The sequence below is a fragment of the Nelumbo nucifera genome, chromosome 5 (assembly GCF_055504915.1).
Source record: "Nelumbo nucifera cultivar China Antique chromosome 5, China Antique-T2T, whole genome shotgun sequence".
Classification (NCBI taxonomy): domain Eukaryota; kingdom Viridiplantae; phylum Streptophyta; class Magnoliopsida; order Proteales; family Nelumbonaceae; genus Nelumbo; species Nelumbo nucifera.
This window is the reverse complement of record NC_142653.1, coordinates 68,503,160-68,522,091: the sequence shown is the minus strand read 5'-3', so window position 1 is coordinate 68,522,091 and position 18,932 is coordinate 68,503,160. Positions and strand designations below refer to the sequence as shown.

The window sequence follows — 18,932 nt, the reverse complement described above, 5'->3', positions numbered from 1 at the left end:
TATATATATATATGTTATGGTTTCGAAATGATTTGCAAAAGGTTTTAATTCCCGGGATCCATGTAAGCAGAGAGTGCAACACTGTTCCTTGCAGTCGAGGGAGAGGTCCTCCCTTGTCGGGCAGTATTTGATCATTGAGGTTAAGTGTAAGACCATTGGGGATAATACCTGATGGGCTAATCTTGCATCTGCCCACAGTCCCTGGGTGTTACAAGGTGGCTTGGCCCAGGGGCCACTTAAGATAAGTGTTGGGCCCATAGAGCCCATAAGATGGGTTTCAGGGGGTGCACTGTCCATAACAGTGTATTCGGCCAGGCCTTGTAACAAAGGTTGGGCTGAACCCATGTGGCTGATGTGTAGATCAATGTTTGGGTCCCACGCCATACAAGGAAGCCCAACTGGGTAGCAGTTTGGAAGGCTAAGTGAGTACATAACCTTAAATGGGCCTTAAGCCCATTTCTAACTGGGGTGATTTGATCAGTCAATTAAAAGGGGCGAATTCTGAGATGGATCAGCTGATAGGATTGGGCCGAGACCCTATCCACTTAGAGAGTCCAAGATCTAAATGAGATTTAGATCTGGAAGCCTCCTAATTAGATTAGGAGATGGCTGATCTGATCTGCAGATAAGATAAGGGTTCTCCCTTATCACTTAAAGGGACTTCTAATCCAAGATTAGGAGCTGATCCCTTTAAATCTATAAAAGGAGGAGGGGGCGGCAGCTTTTAGACATGCAACCTAAGGCTCTTGTCTTCAGAGATGAAATCACAGAAGAGAGATTTCTGCAACCTCTGCAAAATCTCTCTTGCCGCCTCCTTCCTGCCGCTGCTATTACCTTCAGTTCGATCTCCAGTTCTTGGGAGAAATCAAGATCTGATCTTGATACCAATCTTTTGGGAAAAGATTGATTGGAGCTGTACTCACAAGCCATCCAATTGATTCTTGCGAAGGGTCAAGTTCTTTTGAAGAACATTGTTGATTCTGCTCCATCCTGCACTGCGCCATCTTCAGTGGGAGCAGTCTTTGGATCCTTCCTTGGGCGTGAACACCTCCATTGGGAGATACTAATTCTCCGTATCAGGTACATCCTCCCTCCTACTTCTTTTGGTTCAGATCTAGTTTGGTTCATGGTTCAAGATTGATCCTTGAAAAATATGTTTTTCTAAAATAGGGAATTCGATTCCCTACAAAGATGGGAGAAATTTTTTTGAAATTCGCCCAGTCCATTCCACAAGACTTGGGTGTTCATGTGATGGATATCCCATCCCTTCAATGGAACAGTGTAGGTCCTTGGCTGTTCAGAGAATTGATAGAAGTTGAACTGTTGGCTGAGGAGCTGAACACAAGTTATAATTGGGTTTCAAATTCTACCAATTAGCTAGCAGACATTCTAGCCAAAGAATGGGTCAATAAGGTTAGTATCTGTTGGGGTTTAATCCCTTAAAGGTAGCAGTGATCAAGCCCAAAAAATTACCAGCCTACACCCTGGGCCTAGATTGCAAGCCAGGCCCAGCCCTACACGGGTTTTCTGGGTCTAGTTGGTAATGACTTTGAGCCCATTACATTGAATAAAAAAAATTAAATATTAATTTTTTTAAATTAAATAACATGTGATAGATGTAAAAAAAGTACACAAGCCAAAGTTAAATTGACCTTGGCTAAGCTTTAGGCCTATGGCTCAAAAAACAAGGCATGGTCCTCATTTAATTGCTATGCTTGATTTGGCTTGGCTTGCCTATCCTTTTATAGAAGAAGGCAAGGCCTTCACCCCTAATCTTGAGCGAAGTGGGACTCGGAACAACACTAAATAGTTGGTGCAACCATTGAGTGTTTTTCCAAGTGCCACATTGCTTAGGGAATGAGAATGAAGACTTTGCCTTTATCTATATAAGGCCTTGCTTAGGAAGACAATTCTCATGTTTGAATTGACTCAAGTGGTGACATATGTGTTGACACATGTCAATTCATAAATATTTATTTATTCGTTAAAATAAAACTTAAACTTTTTATATAAAATAATAAACATATATACTTGTGTCTAAATAACATAGAAAATAAAATACATGTATTATAATATGTATATTATATATTATTATATTGTGGGCCTTACGGGTCTCGGGTTGGACTTGAAGTGTTGGGCCCAAGCACGGCCTAGAATTTTCCAGGCTTGATGTAGGGGGCCTGGAAATTTGGGTGATTAGTATGACTAGGACAACCTTGGGCTGTAAGATGATTGATTGCACATGCTATTTTTATTTTTTTTTGATAAAAGATTGCACATATTATTCTTTCATATTATTTATAATATCTGACAATTACTAATAAAAAAATTGTAACTTATCATTAAGTGGTGTCAATGGGTAAACCTGGATACTACTGACAAGTGGAGTTTGGGTGCACAAGGCTGATTGCAGTCAGATTCAGTTTAGGTCTATACAATCAGGATGCATTAGGGTTTAGGGGCTAGGTCAAAATCTCAATCTGGTTGACAAGTATCTGATAAACAATGGGCATAAGAATCTTGAAAAGTAGAGAATGGAACTAGGGATGGATGTAGATTCATTGTTTTTTCTTGTTTTGAGCTGTGTACTTGTGCAATGAAAATTATTACATTTTAGTGTTTCACTACTAGAAATTCCATAAACTTGATCAATAGTAAATATTTTATTGGTCATTCTGAACTCCATGTATCTTACTTGGACCTGACATTAGTTGGAACCAATCTAGTAGGATCTGGGCATACATTTTTTTGATAGGTAAAATAGAAAAAAAGGTTCATTAAAAGAAAAAGTATACAACCTAGGCAGGTGTTAAGGCAACACCTAAAATCGCAACAAATCATTAGACACACCATACTAGAACAAATAACAAGACGACCATATCCAAACATATCATCTACAATACAACTTTGTAGCCCCAAAACATCCCTTAGATTGTCCCTAAGATTATATTTAAGTAAAAAATTCTCCAACTTCGTTTCTTGCAACTGCCTGATATCCGAATTAGTTCTCACAAAAACCTTCTCCTTCCTTTTCTTAATCCCCTGACATTCCAAGATAGACTTCATTTTTAGTTACCTTCACTCACCCCACCCTTCCCTTTTTTCTCTCTGTCACCTCCCTTCACTCTTCGTCAATATGGTCGTCCTCTTGCCCTTCACATTCCTCCTATGCCTCTCCCCCTTTCCTCATTGGTTTCTTCTTACTATTTTTTCCCTCCTTTCAATTTGTTCAATTGCCTTTCTGGCCACCCTTTCCTCACCCAAAAAGAATAATCCAAGTGATTTTCCCACCTCTCCTTTGAGTCCCTTTGTCACCTCTTCTCCCCTCCCTTACTTCCTCCTCTACCTCCTTCCTTTCCTCCATCCCCAATCCCTTTGCTTTCTTGACTTAAAAATTTTCTCTTTTGGTTATACACCCAGTATTGCTATTCAAGCCTAGACACAACTTGATTGCACTCTTATCATTGTGGATTTGAAAGGTAGAAAAAAGAGTTAGGTATTGTGTAGTTGTGAATTGATACCCTTTTGGGTGTAATAAATTATAATTGTTTTGGAGGTGCATTTGGACATTTTCATGTGTTAAATGATATATGAAATTGCAATCATTTTGAAGATTAGATTTTGGTTATTGTTAGGGTAAAATCTTAGGTTGGCAAGTGTGAGAACGTGGGTTTGAGTCAATGTTTTAAAAATCGACTTGGAGGCTGAACTGTTTTGGGTCAAACAGGTTAGACCGTGACATGTTAGCAAATTTTATACGTACATACATATACATATGTATGTATGTACCAAGGTTTAAAATTTTGCAGCGTATCTGTCCGTATCGGCCGATACATTGCGTTTTGTTGAAGATCCGATACACGGAACATACAAATGTATTTTCGTTAGTATCAGTCTGGTACGGGCCCGTATCGATCCATTTCGGGTCTGTATCGGCCGATACAATCCCGATACAGTTTGATACTCTGTATGTATCGACCGATACAACTCGAAATTCAAATTCGAGTAATATTAGTAATTTTTCAAATTCAAATTTAATGACTCTTAATTAATTATCACATTTGATAACATGCTATTAAAGGCAAATTGAATAGTGCATTTAAGGCAATGTTCAAATTTGAATTTGAATTTGACATGCCACTAACTTGCTTATTAAAAATCACAAATAGAGGACAAAGGGAGAGGTTCATAGGTTAGACGCTCAACCGAGGCCAAATTGTGATGACGCAATATATTATATATATTATTATACATATATACAATATATATTTTTTTGATCAATAACAGAATGCTTTATTAGATTATAAAAATTGTGAAACTTTGAGTACAAGAGAGGGGAGGTAAAATATCTTAACTCCCCCACAACAAAGAACAAGAAGGAAAGCTAAAAAGTGGCCCAAAACAAAGAATCCTTAAGCACCCCTTGCTTGGCTAACCCATCAGTCATGTAATTAGCACTTCTCTTCACCCAGCTGTACTTCACCTCAATATCCCTACTCAGCCATTTAAATTTTTTCTTTTCATTTCTTTAGTTCCACAAACCATTGTTGTCTTCCTTCAACCACCTAATTACCACCTCCGAGTCCCCTTCAATGATCAAACACCGAATGTTTAATTCTCTTGCTCTTTTGATTCCTTCCAAAGCTGCTAAAATCTCTGCCCTAAGAGAGTCACCCTCACCAATAGGGCCAGAGAACATAGCAAAAATAATCCCAGCCTCATTTCTGAAAACACCCCCAATCCCAGAAGGCCCAGGGTTCCTTAAACTAAAACCATCAAAATTCAGTTTCATGAATCCTGAAGGAGGGGGGGACCAAGAAGGTCTAGAGGTCTTTTTGCACTGAGCTGAGGTAGCAACTTCATTCCACTTTCTCAAATGATCAGCCATGGAGAACTCTGAAAAAAGCTCCAAAGATTTCAGCCAATGACTGACCCTTAAATGTATCAATTTAGTTAAATTCTCCATAGATTTTTCCTTGTCTGAAAAAAGTCTAGAGTTCCTCTCTTCCCATATGGACCAGCACACAACTGCTCTAATGCTTCTCTACATGATCTTCCCTCTTTTCTTAGGCCATCTAGAGAATGAGGGAGAGAACAAGCTTTGCAAACTCACGGGGGGATTCCAAGTGCATCCAAACAAGTATAAAGCCCATTCCCAAATAGTCTTAGTAACCAGACAAGTAACCATAAGGTGGTAAGCCATTTCCCCATTAGCTTTACAAAGAACACACCTATTGGGAAGTAAGCAAGAATTAGGTCTCTTTCTTTGAAGCAAGTCGGTTGTGTTTATTCTTTCCAGGAAAGTTTCCTAGCAAAAACTACCAACCCGAGGAGGAATGGGTTTACTCCAAATCTCATTAACAGGGAAGGAAAGGCCAGAGGGAGCAAGAGGATGGACCAAGGTCTCAAAAAATGACACACAAGAGAAGGAATTGATGGAGGGTGATTTGACCCGACCCCTTGAGACGGTGACACGTGGACATGACTCAGCACAAGTAACAACTCAGCACAACAGCCTCACCGCAACTAAGTAACTAGCCCGCAGGACAGCTCGCTATGCCACGGCTCGCCATAGGGTGAGCTCGCTATAGCGCGAGCTCGAGGACCCCCGATGTACTAAAAGGGAATACTCCAAGACAAGTCTACCCCAGCTCGCGAGCTAGGATTACCAGCTCGCTCCAATACTTAGGCAGAAAAACTGCCTCAAGGGCCACTTCAAGAGGAATCACCTCGCAGTACCCTCAGGAGCTCGCTACAAGGTAGGTCTGGTTTGGTTCAAGTAGGATCCTTGAATTTTGATTCTAAAATCAGGGAATGCGATTCTCAGTTGGAAGAAAGGTAGGAAATTTTTGAAATTCGCCCACCCATTCCGCAACAGTTTTGGCATCCATACGATGGATCCTACCATTCTTTCAAGGCGAACTGCGGGGTCCAGATCGGGTATTTGTAGACAAGCGTCATTAAACCGCTTGATCTAACTCCGAATGGACTCCCCTTCCTTTTGAACCATGCCGAGGAGGCTTTCTTGAGTTCTTGGGCACCTCTTGCTGGTGACAAAGTGGGAGGTGAAAACTTGCACAAACTGCACCCAGCTTCTTATCGAACCGGGCGCGAGGTTTCAGTACCATGTGCGGGCTACCCCTTTGAAGGTGGTGGAGAAAGCCACACACATACAGGATTCAGTGACTCTTGCCAGGTGCATCTGGGATTGAAAAGCGTCCACATGATCATTCGGATCGAAGGATCCATCATACTTTTCCAGTGGAGGGAGCTTGAAGTCTCTTGGCATGGGGACAACAAGAAGTTCTGGAGACAGTGGGGAAGGAACTGAGAGGAGAGGAGTAGCTTTTACTTCACCTGAGCTCACCTCCTCTTTACCTTTGAGCTCGGGCAAGACACAGGTAGCAGTTCGGCAAGCTCGCCGGCGTCTTCGTTGCTGCTTTGTCGGCTCAGCGTTGGTGCTGCTTGCTTCAGTGTTACCGAGCTCGATGGTCTCGGACTGTTGGTGGTATCTCTGAACCAAAGGGCCCTGCCTGTAGTCTGTGGCTAGGACCTCAAACGAATTTTCAGCGAGCGGGTGCTCGAACTGTGAGTGTTGGGGCAATACGGGCTTGACCGGCTAGGAGGTCCCCGACCTGCCCACAGGCTGCGAGGCGGGGGTGGTTGGCCTCTCCTTTATGCCATGGGAAGAAACTTGGCTCTTGGAGAGATCCTGGGCCTGAAAGGCTTCTCCCCGGCGAGGTCGTTCGCTCCGGCAGGAGGGCTTGGTTTGCTTCGTGGCCGGGTGCCTAGGAGGGAATGGCTGCTGGGCCTGAGGCAAGGAAGGGAACTGCTGCTGATACTGGTACTAAGAGACCTAATGCAACACTTGCTGCTGGTAGAGTTGGAATTGCTGGAACTGCTGCATTTGAGCTTGCATGGCTCGCATGCACTGCACTAGGTCTTCCAACTGATTCTGGTTGGTCATTGGAGGCACAACCGAAGGTTCAACAAAGGACGCTCCAACCGTGGAAGGGAGTGGAGCGTTCACGGGTGCCACTGTGAGAGGCACGTTCAGGTTGGGGGTCCCGTCCATAGAAAGGGGAACGGTGAACTGTCCGATACAGATAATGGAAAGCTGGGGTTGCTCCCCAGAAGCATTTTGGTTGGCACCACGCTCGACGTTGCTGGAGAAGGCCATGAATGCTAAGTTCTCAAAGGGAAAATGTAGAAACTTAGAGGAAGGCTTTTTTGAAGCGTTTCCCACATACGGCGCCAAATGATGCTGCGCAATCCGGGCACTCCTATCTGGCAGCTGACTGGCTCCTAGCTGGCGACGGACGGTACCTGAGAAGAAGACGGTGAAGGATTCCCGGGGGACTTGCCCGGTGGGAATACTCCGATGCTTAAGTTAGAACGCTGGAGAAAGTAGTAAGAGTGAAAAGAAGGCTAAGAGTGTAGGTCGCGCTAGATCACTGAGTTAGCTCGAGAGAAAGTTCGAGATATTCAAGATAAGATACTCAAGATATTTGAGAGAGCCTTTTCCTTCAACTAGGGGGCTCTTAAATACGAGCGTTCTTGTCAAATTGGGTGTAACCGCCACTGGACCTCTGTCGCAGCCGCTATCTGCCAGGCCTGCGCAGGTGACCGTTGCAGAGTACTACCCAATCGGATGAGTGACACATCCTGGAAGGACAGACACGCCGCCATCTGTCGAGAGATGTGGGCGCAATCTTGTCGGGCTGGCAGGGACTGCGTCGTCGGTCAGGAGACGTGGTGCAGTCTGGCGGGTACGGTCTTGTCGGATAGAAGCTTCCTGAAAACATTGCGTCGCTTAGTAGCGAGCTATCCTAACCAAAAGAGAAGGGAGGGATTATACCTGATCCAGAGAAGTAGTATCTCCCAACGTTGGTGTTCATGCCCAAAGAAGATCCCAAGATCAGCTCCCACTGAAGATGACACAGTCATGATGGAGCCGAACCAGCAGTGTTCATCCCACGAACCAAGTTCTTCTGAAGAACTCGATGGAAGACTGTGAGCACCACACGAACAATCAAGAACCTTTCTTGATTTTCTCTAACTGAGAACTCGAACTGGCAGAAAAGGTGGCGGCGGTTGTTGGAGGAGAATGCTAGAGAAGAAGGTGGCGAACTGCTATTTTCTTCTCTAGGGTTATCTGAGATCTTATCTCAAGAATGCGGAGTGTTCTGCTAAAAATCCTTAGGGACGGAGGAAGAGATCAACCAGAGGGCGAGTAGGCCCTCGAGAAAAGGAAAAGGGAACCAGAGCCCCAAACTCAGGCGACAGCAAGAAGAAGGACCAAGCTCGGGGGGCAAAGCCAAAGCAGCCTTTTCGAGCTCCAACAGCAGAAAGGGACTACACGCCCCTCAACGCGAAGCGGGCCGAGATCCTCATGGTGATCAAGGACGCCCCGTATGTGAAGTGGTCACCTCGGCTGAAGGCAGACCCTAATGTTAGAAATAAAAATTTGTATTGTAGTTTTTATAAAGATCACGGTCACAACACCGAGAATGTAAAAACCTCCGCGACGAGATAGAGGAGCTCATCCATCGCGGGTATCTGAGAAATTTTGTACAAAATAATAATAATAATAAAGCAGGTCGGCAGGGGGAGCAGAGTAGAGATGCTCTCGAGTCTATCTGGCAGGCAGAACAGCCGTAGAAGCAGCCCCCCGAAGAGAGACCAGTTCGGGGGATCATCCACGTGATTGTTGGAGGTTCGATTGTGGCGGTCTGCACCTCAGCTGTAGCTCGGACATTAGCTTGCGAGGCTGCTAGGGAAGAATAGAATCCCCCGAAGCGGCCAAGGATGGAAGACCCAATCTTCTTCACAGAAGATGACGCGCGCGGGGTCCACTACCCCCATGATGATGCGCTCATCATAAAGATGAAGATCAATGACTTTGAAGTCAGGTGCGTCCTCGTCGACTTAGGCAGCTCAGCAGACATCCTCTTCAAAGCAGCCTTCGACCAACTTCAGCTCCAAGAGAGCGACCTGAAGCCCGCGAACACTCCCCTGGTAGGCTTCAACGGAGAGGAAGTCAGGCCCCTGGGAAGGATTACAGTACTTGTGGAAGTCGGCACTTGGCCTAGCATAGTGAGGCTCAACCACGATTTCTTAGTGGTCGCAACCCCCTCCCCGTATAATGCCATAGTAGGTCGGCCGATCACCCATGCCTTACGAGCTGTGGTCTCCACTTGCTACTTGGCCATGAAGTTCCCCATGGACTTCGGAATCGGGATAGCACGAGGTGACCAGCTTGAGTCTCGCAAATGCTACGTCGCCGCCCTCAAAGGGAAAACCAAGGTGGCCGACGCCCTCGAGCTGGAGCGACCTACAGAGCAGAGCGAGGAGCGAGCTGCGCCCACAGAAGAGATAGTCTCCATCCCGGCATCGACGGAGGACCCAGCCCGAACACTTCAGATCGACGCTTCCATTGAGGAGCCTCTGCGATCTAAACTAGTACGCTTCTTACTTGAAAATTTAGATGTTTTTGCATGGTCTGCGGCAGAAATGCCCGGCATAGACCCTAGCATTATAACTCATAAGCTTAACACCGATCCTGTAGTTAGGCCCGTTAGATAGAGGAAACGCAACCTAGCCCCCGAGCGATGGAGGGTAGTCGACGAGGAGGTCGGGAAGCTCCTTGCAGCCGATTTCATCCGGGAAGTCCATTACCCGAGCTGGGTGGCCAACCCCGTTCTGGTGAAAAAGGCTAACGGTAAATGGCACATGTGCGTCGACCGACTACACCAACCTGAACCGTGCTTGCCCAAAGGACTGCTTCCCACTTCCTAGGATCGACCGTCTGGTGGATGCGACCTCGGGGCATGAGTTGCTGAGCTTTCTAGACGCCTATTCGGGCTACAACCAGATCAGGATGGACCCGGCTGATGAAGAAAAGACTGCCTTCATAACCGAGCTTGGCCTGTACTGCTACAAGTTCATGCCCTTTGGGCTAAAAAATGCCGGGGCAACCTTTCAAAGACTTGTAAATAAGTTGTTCGAGCCATTGATTGGCCGAAAAATAGAGTGCTATGTAGATGACATGGTCGTCAAAACCCAGTTTTCATGTGAATTAATACAAGACTTGAACTCAGTTTTTGAAATTCTGTGTAGATTTAACATGAAGTTGAACCCGAATAAGTGCGCCTTTGGTGTCACCTCGGGTAAGTTCCTGGGGTACATCGTTAACCGGTGTGGCATTGAGGCTAATCCGGACAAAGTAAAGGCCATCCTAGACATGAGACCACCCCGAAAAATGAAGGAGGTTCAAAGGCTGAATGGCCGGATAGTTGCTATGAGCCGCTTCATGTCCAAGTCGGCAGACCGCTGCCTACCTTTCTTTAAAGCAATTAAAAGCAAAGGGTTTGAATGGACCCAAGATTGTCAGCTCGCGTTTTATGAGCTCAAAAAATACCTCGCTAGCATACCAGTCATAACCCGGCCCGAGGAGGGCGATGTTTTAGAGTTGTGCCTCTCGGTAAGTGACGAAGTGGTCAGCTTGATACTGATAAAAGAGGTAGATTGGGTCCAACGACCTATCTACTATGTTAGTAAGGTGTTGTAGGGAGTAGAGACGAGATATCCGGAGATAGAAAAGCTGGCCTACGCACTGGTTATTGCAGTCCGAAAGCTCCGTCCGTACTTCCAAGCTCATACTATTATCGTCCTCACCAACAAACCTCTGAGGCAAGTCCTACTCAAGCCCGAGGTCTCTGGTCGACTGACGAAGTGGGCTGTTGAGCTCAGCGAGTACAACCTCCAATACAAGCCGTGAACTGCTATCAAGGCCCAAGCCTTAGCAGACTTCATCACGGAATGCACTTTCAGCTCCGAAGTCCCCAAGCCGGTTGAGCACAAGGCCCCCAGTTCGGGCGAGCTCGAAGCTCCCAGGCCGGTTGGGTCCGAGCACCGTGAGGTAGCAGCCAGTGTGGCATCTCTCCTAGTGAGGCTAAGCGCGAACTGGGATGAGGAGCCCTGGATCCTTCACGTAGATGGCTCCACGAACCAGCAGGGCAGCAAAGCCAAAATAGTTCTGCACGGCCCAAGTGGCACAAAACTGGAGTACGCACTACACTTCGAGTTCATGGCATCCAACAATGAAGTGGAGTACGAGGCATTGATAGTCGGGCTGGCTCTGGCCAAAGAAGTGAAAAGGTTAGGACGTTACAAGTTTCCCCTTCTGTGAAAACCTTATTTAGTCCTAGGTTACAGTAGAGAAGAAGAAGAAGAAGAAGAAGAAGAAGAAGAAGAGAAGAAGAAGAAGGGTTTGGCCAGTAGAGGAAAATCAGTCCTCTCTAGTCGACCCACTTGTATTTATCTCCAATAACATAGTTACAAGAAAGACCATATTGTCCCTCATAAGAGATGGGACACATAACTTAAACTTAAATAAAACCGGCCTTTCACTCTCAAATAGATAAACCCAAATGACCAAAATACCCCTGTTTTGTGTACTCCTTCCAAGATCCAAGGTAGCTAGGACCAATATTAGGAAATGGCCTTTTTTAGATTTTAGTTCCTATTTCCTGAAATAATCAAGCCAAAGTGTTTTCTCCTCTTTTGTCATCATAAGAAAGTTTTGTTGTCATAATATAATTGGTCTGCAGAATATTAATTTTCAAAGTCTATATAAAATGAAATTCTTTGTGTTGTAAGAAGGATTTGAAACCTTTGCTTCTCATCTGTTAATTGGTGTGGTATCTTAGGGTGTCCCCTCGTAGTACCCATAATGTGCAGACCCATTCAATACATACATACATACATACATACATACATTATTATATGGTGTAACCCACCTTCAAATCTTTCTTCTCTGAGGTAATTTTAGGAAGAGCTCTAGAAACTAACCCCTTTCAATGATTTTCCCAATCCAGAGAGAGCAAAAATCTATCCAGTTTAGATCAATTGGGATAAACCTCAAAATTCAACCAAGTAAAGTTTGCTAATGTTTTAAAAGGAGTGGGGAGCATATGCCTTGAATGCCTTTTGCATGAAGTGTACACCTTGGTTATGCTTCATGGGAAAGAATAAAAGAAAGAAAAAGGAAAGGAGAAGGGGAAGGGAAGGAAAGGAAATGGACAGCTCTAAACTCTCATATCTTTCTTCATCTATTTGTATTTTACATTTGGCTTTTTTTTCTTTTTTGGATTTTTTTTTTTTTACTTTTAAGATCATAATAACAAATTGTCAGACTGAGTTTTCTAATTGAAGAAAAATTATGTGAATACTCATCTTAGGGGATGTTTGATAAAGGCTGATGAAATGGGTAAGTTGAATTTTTTATTGTTCAATGGCTATTTCTTGTTTGTTTAATGAATACTGAATGCTTGGAAATGTTTTGATATGGAATTTATAGCTTTTTGAGGAATGGTATTTCTAATTCCAGTGTAAATGATTATTATTTACCATGCAAAATAAGAAATCAACTTATAATTTAGGTATGTTTTTTACTTGCAAAACTCATTGCCTAGGTGCCTAGGCATCCAAAGTCTTCCCTGGTTGCCAAGCTTTGCTCTGGTGCCTTGAGGTGACAGAGATCCATGGAAACAACAGTCTATACTGTTTATGTGAATTCCTGTTGGAAATCTTGATCACTTAGGGTTTTCTTACTTTCTATGTTATAAATATTGAAAGTTGAAAGTTTGTGTTGCCTTAGATTTTTGGAATTTGCTTATGATCTTTGTTTCCTGTTGTTCTACAACTTGGACAGGTTGTAGTAAAGGAAGATAAGTACAAAAAGGAAGTTATATTGTTTTCTGTTAACCGCAAACACAAAGACTACATATCCTTCATACCAGAGAAGCGGCAGGAAGAGATAGTTGATGACACTAGTGATCCTTCAGCAAGTGATGGTCGGCATCAGAGAAAGCAACTTGAGGTGGCAGAGATCTACAAGTCAAGTGTGCATGTCAATCCCATTTTTGCTTCTCTAGGAATTGATACAGGAAAATTTTTCACTGCAGCAGAAGCTACAGATATTGTTTTCAGGTATGTAGAGAGTCAACATCTGGCCAAAGGAGGATTAGATAAGGCCATTGTGGTTTTGGATGCAACATTATGTGATGCTCTTTACAAGGGAACAGTTAAGAAAGGATCTAGCTACCCAACTGAGATTCATAAGAAAGATTTAGGTGGTATGTTCCTAAGCCGTATGCAAGCGCACTATAGGGTGACTAGAGGAAATGAATCAGTTGTCAGAAAAGGTGCTCTGAAATCCATTCAGATAATGACAGAGAGGCGGCAAGGAAACAAGAAAGTTACAAGGGTCTCTGGGTTGGAGTCATTCTTAGTGGATGCTGAAGTATTGGCTTCAGAGCTGCAGAAGAAGTTTGCATGCAGTACATCTGTGGCAGAACTACCTGGTATACCGTCTCATGCATTTTGGGATTTCATGAAGTATATGACTTTTTGTTTGTCATTGTTTGATTCTAAATGCATTTTTTTTTTTATTTAGATTATTTGCATTGGTTGATTTGATGTAGAAGTCCCATTTTTGGGTTATGGTATATTCTATTTGCCATGTTTTTTGAACGAGATTAACCTTGCAGGCAAGCTTTTGCCTCATGATACCATAAACTGTATCATTTTTTTTTTGTTAATGCGAAATATAACATGGTTACAGATTGCTATTGTAACGTCACCTGTAGATATTGATGCATGGTAATCTCAGAGTGAATATGATTGTTTACCAATTCCTTATTTTAATTGATTCTCTTGTTCTGTCATATGCATTTGAGGATAGGTTGTTTATAGGTAATAAGCTTATAGAAATTGGAGTATTTTGAAGAATACATTTAGATATATAAACATTCACTAAACTGAACTGGCTATTAGAACCCATGAATGGACAATATGGTGTGTGTGTGTGTACAATTCAGTATCAAGAATGAATAATATGGTGCAAACATTGTTTGCATATTGCATATTTATCCCAAACAAGGTTCAAAATATCAATACAGCCCGATACGCCGGTACCTTGCTCGTTTCTTTCTTTGTGAACCTTGTTCAGAGGGATCGGTCTAAGATCCTTCTACCCCTTGAACCGGGTTAAACTCCGAAACACCCCCTGTAGAGGCGTATCAGGTGGCTCCCGATACAATACATATTGGCCGATACAGTCTGATACGTATTGAAATTTCGAACCTTGATCCCAAATAATCTGTGTATTGTAGCTATCTGGGATCTTAGGAGGGGAAGACTGCCCAGAGGCTACTTGAACCCACATTCTCATGCTTGCCAGCCTGAGATTTTACCATTACACCAATTAATGTAAATAGATGTTATGCACAAATTTACCATCTATCCGACATATTTCTGAATTTCTTACTTACTATTTTTTCCCTGTACTTTTTTATATATTCAAGGGAAGCACTTCTAGTTCTCTTGCATGCAACGTTCTGTGTTCCATATGTGGCATCATGTTTATGTAACTGGATTAATTCTTTCCAGATAAGCTTGATTGGTTCTATCTAAACTTAGCTCCAGCACTAGTCTATCAGCTATTTTGATTTGCGAGTAACAATTTACTTTCAGCAACTGCGTTTGATGCAATTCACATGTTTATTTACCAGTTATCCACACAGCAGATTCCTGTACCAGTGTCCTTTGTAGTAAATGTTTTGAACTGCATGCTAAAATAGGATTTTCATGGCTGCCTTTAGGAAATTCTATTGGATCTCTCTCTAGACCGTTTATAAGTGACTGAAATTTGTGTTATTTTATTTTCTTGACGGTGGAATATGCATTAAATTATTGATATTTGCTTTCACTGTTTGGTACCCAAATTGATGTCAGTGGTCTGTACTACAGGTAAGAAGGGTTATGAGGTTCTGGTTCAAGGAGGTGTCATTGATGACCTGGCAAGGCACCTTGTTGAACACTATGGCATTCCAAAAAGATATATCGAGGTACTTGATAAAACCAAGAAATGATAAATTGGTGGTATCTTATACCGGTTAGAAGATTGAAGATCTTTTTTAGTCCTTTTTTGGCTTTTCACTCTTCGGTACATATTTCCTAAATAGAGTTGCAAATAGAACCAGTTTTTGGTTACATTTTATATTTCTTTTGAGCTCTTGACTGGACTCTTCAGGGACAATTGGTTGGTGCTTGGTATTCAGTTTGTTACATGCTGTTTGTTGCTGGTTAACATTCTAATGAGTAAATGTATGAAGTGGATGCTTGTGAAATTGAATGGTTATATGGTTTTGGTTCAGGGTTTGCACGATGGCCCTTGATCCTTCCAACTTGATAATCTTGAACTACTGAGTACCAGACGGAAAGACTTGTTCTGCTACTGTTTCGCATTTTAATTAATTTGTTTTCATAGTATTTTACTTGATGCAACTTTTCACCTGTGGAAGCCCTTTTCTTTCTGAAACAATCCGCCAAAGCTTGAGTTCTTTTCTTTTTTATTAATAGATAAAGAGTTTAAATTGAAGGAAATAAAAAAGATACAAGGTCCATAACAGGAGCCCAGCTGGACATTTTTTGATTTGATTGGATGCCCAGCTGGATATTCAGTAAATACATTATACTCTTCGGGAGACACTTTTGCAGCTTGGGCTAACAGATGCGCATGCCTATTGTAAAGCCTATTTACATAACAAAACGAAAGAATGGAGAACTGAAGAAGCAGGTCCTTTACTTGGAATGAGTCAAAAAACATGGCCAAGGGAGGGGAGCATCCGACTTCAGAGCTTGCAACACTGGAAGAGAGTCTATGCATAATTGCGTATGAGAATTCCACTTGCCCTTTAAGAAATGCCATCAATTCTGCCTCAGCAAATCCTTTTCCACAGACATGCCCACCGAACGCACCTAGAAAAGAGTGAGAACTAGATAACATATTCCACAAAACGAACTATAATAAGCTGATTTTACTCTTCCATCATTAAATAGAATGACATTAGTACCTGTGGTAACTTGGATGGAGAACTTAGATGGTCTTAGTTCTTCATTCTGCGTTGTTAGGAACTGGCATTTACCTGTGTTACTGACTTTGTCAAGTTTCCAAGAGATCAAGGTTTGAAGTATGTTCATATTTGAGTTTGGGCTCATTGAAAATTTAACAAAATACCAACTTAAACCGACCCAACTCTCTCTCTCTTGGTTTTCAAAACCCCAAAACCGTTGATTTTAGTCAGCAACCATTCGAAGCGTTTGGACGGTTTTGACCATTTTTTAATTTTTAAATTTTTTGGTCAGAACGGGCCGACCGTTCAGGTCGAACTGGTAACCAGTCACTGGGTCGGTTTTAAAAACCATGCTCTCTCTCTCTCTAATTGCATATTACACTGACTTTACAACAGAGCCTGCAGTTACACAGGTTTGGCCCCGTAGCTCCAAATTTGGAGAGATGCCAAGTGACCAACTAGGTCATTGTGCGCCTATTGTTTGGGATTTACTATTTACGTGGTTAATTTGGGTTGGATTTCCTATTTAATTAGGAGATTAAATTCAATCAAATTTGCAATTATTATTGTGAGTCTTATATTTAATAGACAATTAGATTAGAAAAGTTAGTTATTATTTGTATGGGTCCTCCACAATTTAAAGTGACTACCTTCTTTTGGGAGTTTAGGTAACAACTCTTACTGTTTGGGTGGAGGTAACCATATTTTAGATGTGTTAGACAGTGTATGCCCTTAGCTCTAATCGAATTGATGTATATTATGACATTTATTGTAAATGAATAAAGTATATATTTGATTCATGTCATAAATGTGTGTTTCTGTGTAATACCCTTAAACTGGACACATATGAGACTCGTGTTAGTTTAGAATGTTCACAGCCATTGGATAAGTTTGGGGAGATTTATCCTGCCAAGGTTGACATTGATGTGCCACCAAGTGTTGGGGTGGCCTATTTCAGTTGCCAGTGTGAGACCCGAGGTACATGTAGTGTAGGTTTACGTGAAACACTGAACCAGACCAGATTTCCAGTATTGCCCTGAACCTTGGAGATTGATGGGCAAAACTGGAAAGTTACACCTGACCCCTAGACTCGATTATGATACTGCACTAGGTGTCGGATTGGGCTGTCTTTGATATGCCAATCAGTGACATCCTTAGAGGGGTCAAAACCTGGGTATGTTGGGACAGTCCGAGAATTCATCTAAGTGGATGATCATAGTGATAGGATCAGCCCCTTTGTCGGATAAAGGTAATGATTGGGGATGCACTCTCTCTGATGGAAACCAAGACTGCCGGCAACCGATTTCAATCGTTGAAATTTGTTTTGCAAAATATATTTATATACGGATATACATATATATATTATGGTTTCAAAATGTTTGCAAAATGTTTTAATTCCCGGGATCAATGTGAGTAGAGAGTGCAACACTGTTCCTTGCCGAGGGAGAGGTCCTCTCTTGTCGGGCATTGTTTGATCATTATGGGCTGAGAGGTTAAGTGTAAGACCATTGAGGGTAATACCTGATGGGCTAATCTTGCATCTGCCCACAGTCCCTGGGTTTTTATAAGGTTGTTTGGCCCAGGGACCACTTAGTGTAAGTGTTGGGCCCATTAGGAGTCCATGTGATGGGCTTCAAGGGGTTTACTGTCCTTTCAGTGAATTCGGCCAAGCCTTAAAGCAGAGGCTAGGCTGAACCCATGTGGCTGATGTGTAGATCAATGTTTGGGTCCCACGCTATACAAAGAAGCCCAACTGGGCAGTGGTTTGGAAGGTTAATGAGCATATAGACTTATTGGACCTAAAGCCCATTTTGAACTGGTTTAGTTTGACTAATTAAAGAGAGGGGTGGATCTGGGATTGGATCAGCAGATAGGATAGGGAGTTATCCCTATCTACTCAAAGAGTCAAGATCTGAATTTGGATTTAGAAACCTCCTAATGAGATTAGGGGAGAGTTGATCTAATCTACAGATAAGATAATGATTTATCCTTATCACTTAAAGAGAGTCTAGATTCAAATAAGGATTTGAATCAGGAAACTCCTAATGGGATTAGGAGCTGATCTCTTTAAGTTTATAAAAGGAGGGGGCGAACCATTTAGCCCATCCCAACATCTCAGAGATCAGATCTCAGATCACACAGAGAGAAGACAACAACAGTGTGATTGCGCCATATTCTCCCTGCGTTCTCCTCCAGTTGTCGTCTACTGCCAGTTCGATCTCCAGTTTTGTAGGAGCGATCAAGAATAGTTCTTGATATCAGTCTTTGGAGAAAGGCTGATATGAAGTTGTACTCACAACCTCCAGAATTTTTGTTGAAGGATTTGGTTCTTAGGAAGAACACTGTTGATTCTGCTCCACCCTACACTGTGTCATCTTCAGTGGGAGCAGTATTTGGAGACTTCTTTGGGCGTGAACACCTTCATTGGAGGATATTGTTTCTTCGTATCAGGTATATCCCTCTCCTACTATTTTGGTTCAGATCTGGTTCGGTTCTTGGTTCAAGATTGATCATAAAAAATGCAGATTTTCTAAAATAGGGAATGTGATTCCCAGATGGGAGAAAGAGAGAAATTTTTGAAATTTCGCCCAACCTACCTGTAGTGTTCGGCCATCCATATGATGGATCTCTCATCCCTTCAGTGGTATCAGAGCCAGGTTCAAATCTTGAACCGAAATAGACTAAATCTGAACTTGCGCAAATGGGTAGAAGGCGTTCTACCCGATTTGCGCAGATTAGGGTTTTTCTAGGAAATCGGTTCCCAGTTAAAGGGCGAATGATCTGAAATTAATTCTTATAAATTTGGAATTTATTTAGAATTGTTCTTTTTTATTTTCTTGATTTATGGGTTGTTCGTACAAATGGAGATCGAAATCTTGATTGGCGCAGGAAATCTGCGATTTCATAGTTCTATTCATTCTGGTCTGTAATTAACTTTTTTTTTAATTTTTAGACTGAATGTGTAGGTATTCGATCCGATGTAATATTAATAGAAAATTAGATCACAGTTTG

The 18,932-nt window shown here is 42.5% G+C and overlaps 1 protein-coding gene across 3 annotated transcripts in view; it reads left to right on the top strand.

Moving 5' to 3' along the window:
• The window catches only part of LOC104590701 (eukaryotic translation initiation factor SUI1 family protein), a 46,215-nt gene extending 30,956 nt beyond the window's left edge, over positions 1-15,259 (top strand). For all 3 annotated transcript variants that reach the window (XM_010249436.2, XM_010249435.2, XM_088887391.1), the window contains exons 8-9: positions 12,716-13,367; positions 14,815-15,259. In XM_010249436.2, coding sequence (XP_010247738.1) covers positions 12,716-13,367; positions 14,815-14,936 — 774 coding nt within the window. In that variant the 3' untranslated portion in view covers positions 14,937-15,259. The remainder of the gene's footprint in view (positions 1-12,715; positions 13,368-14,814) is intronic.
• The last annotated feature ends 3,673 nt before the right edge of the window (positions 15,260-18,932 follow it).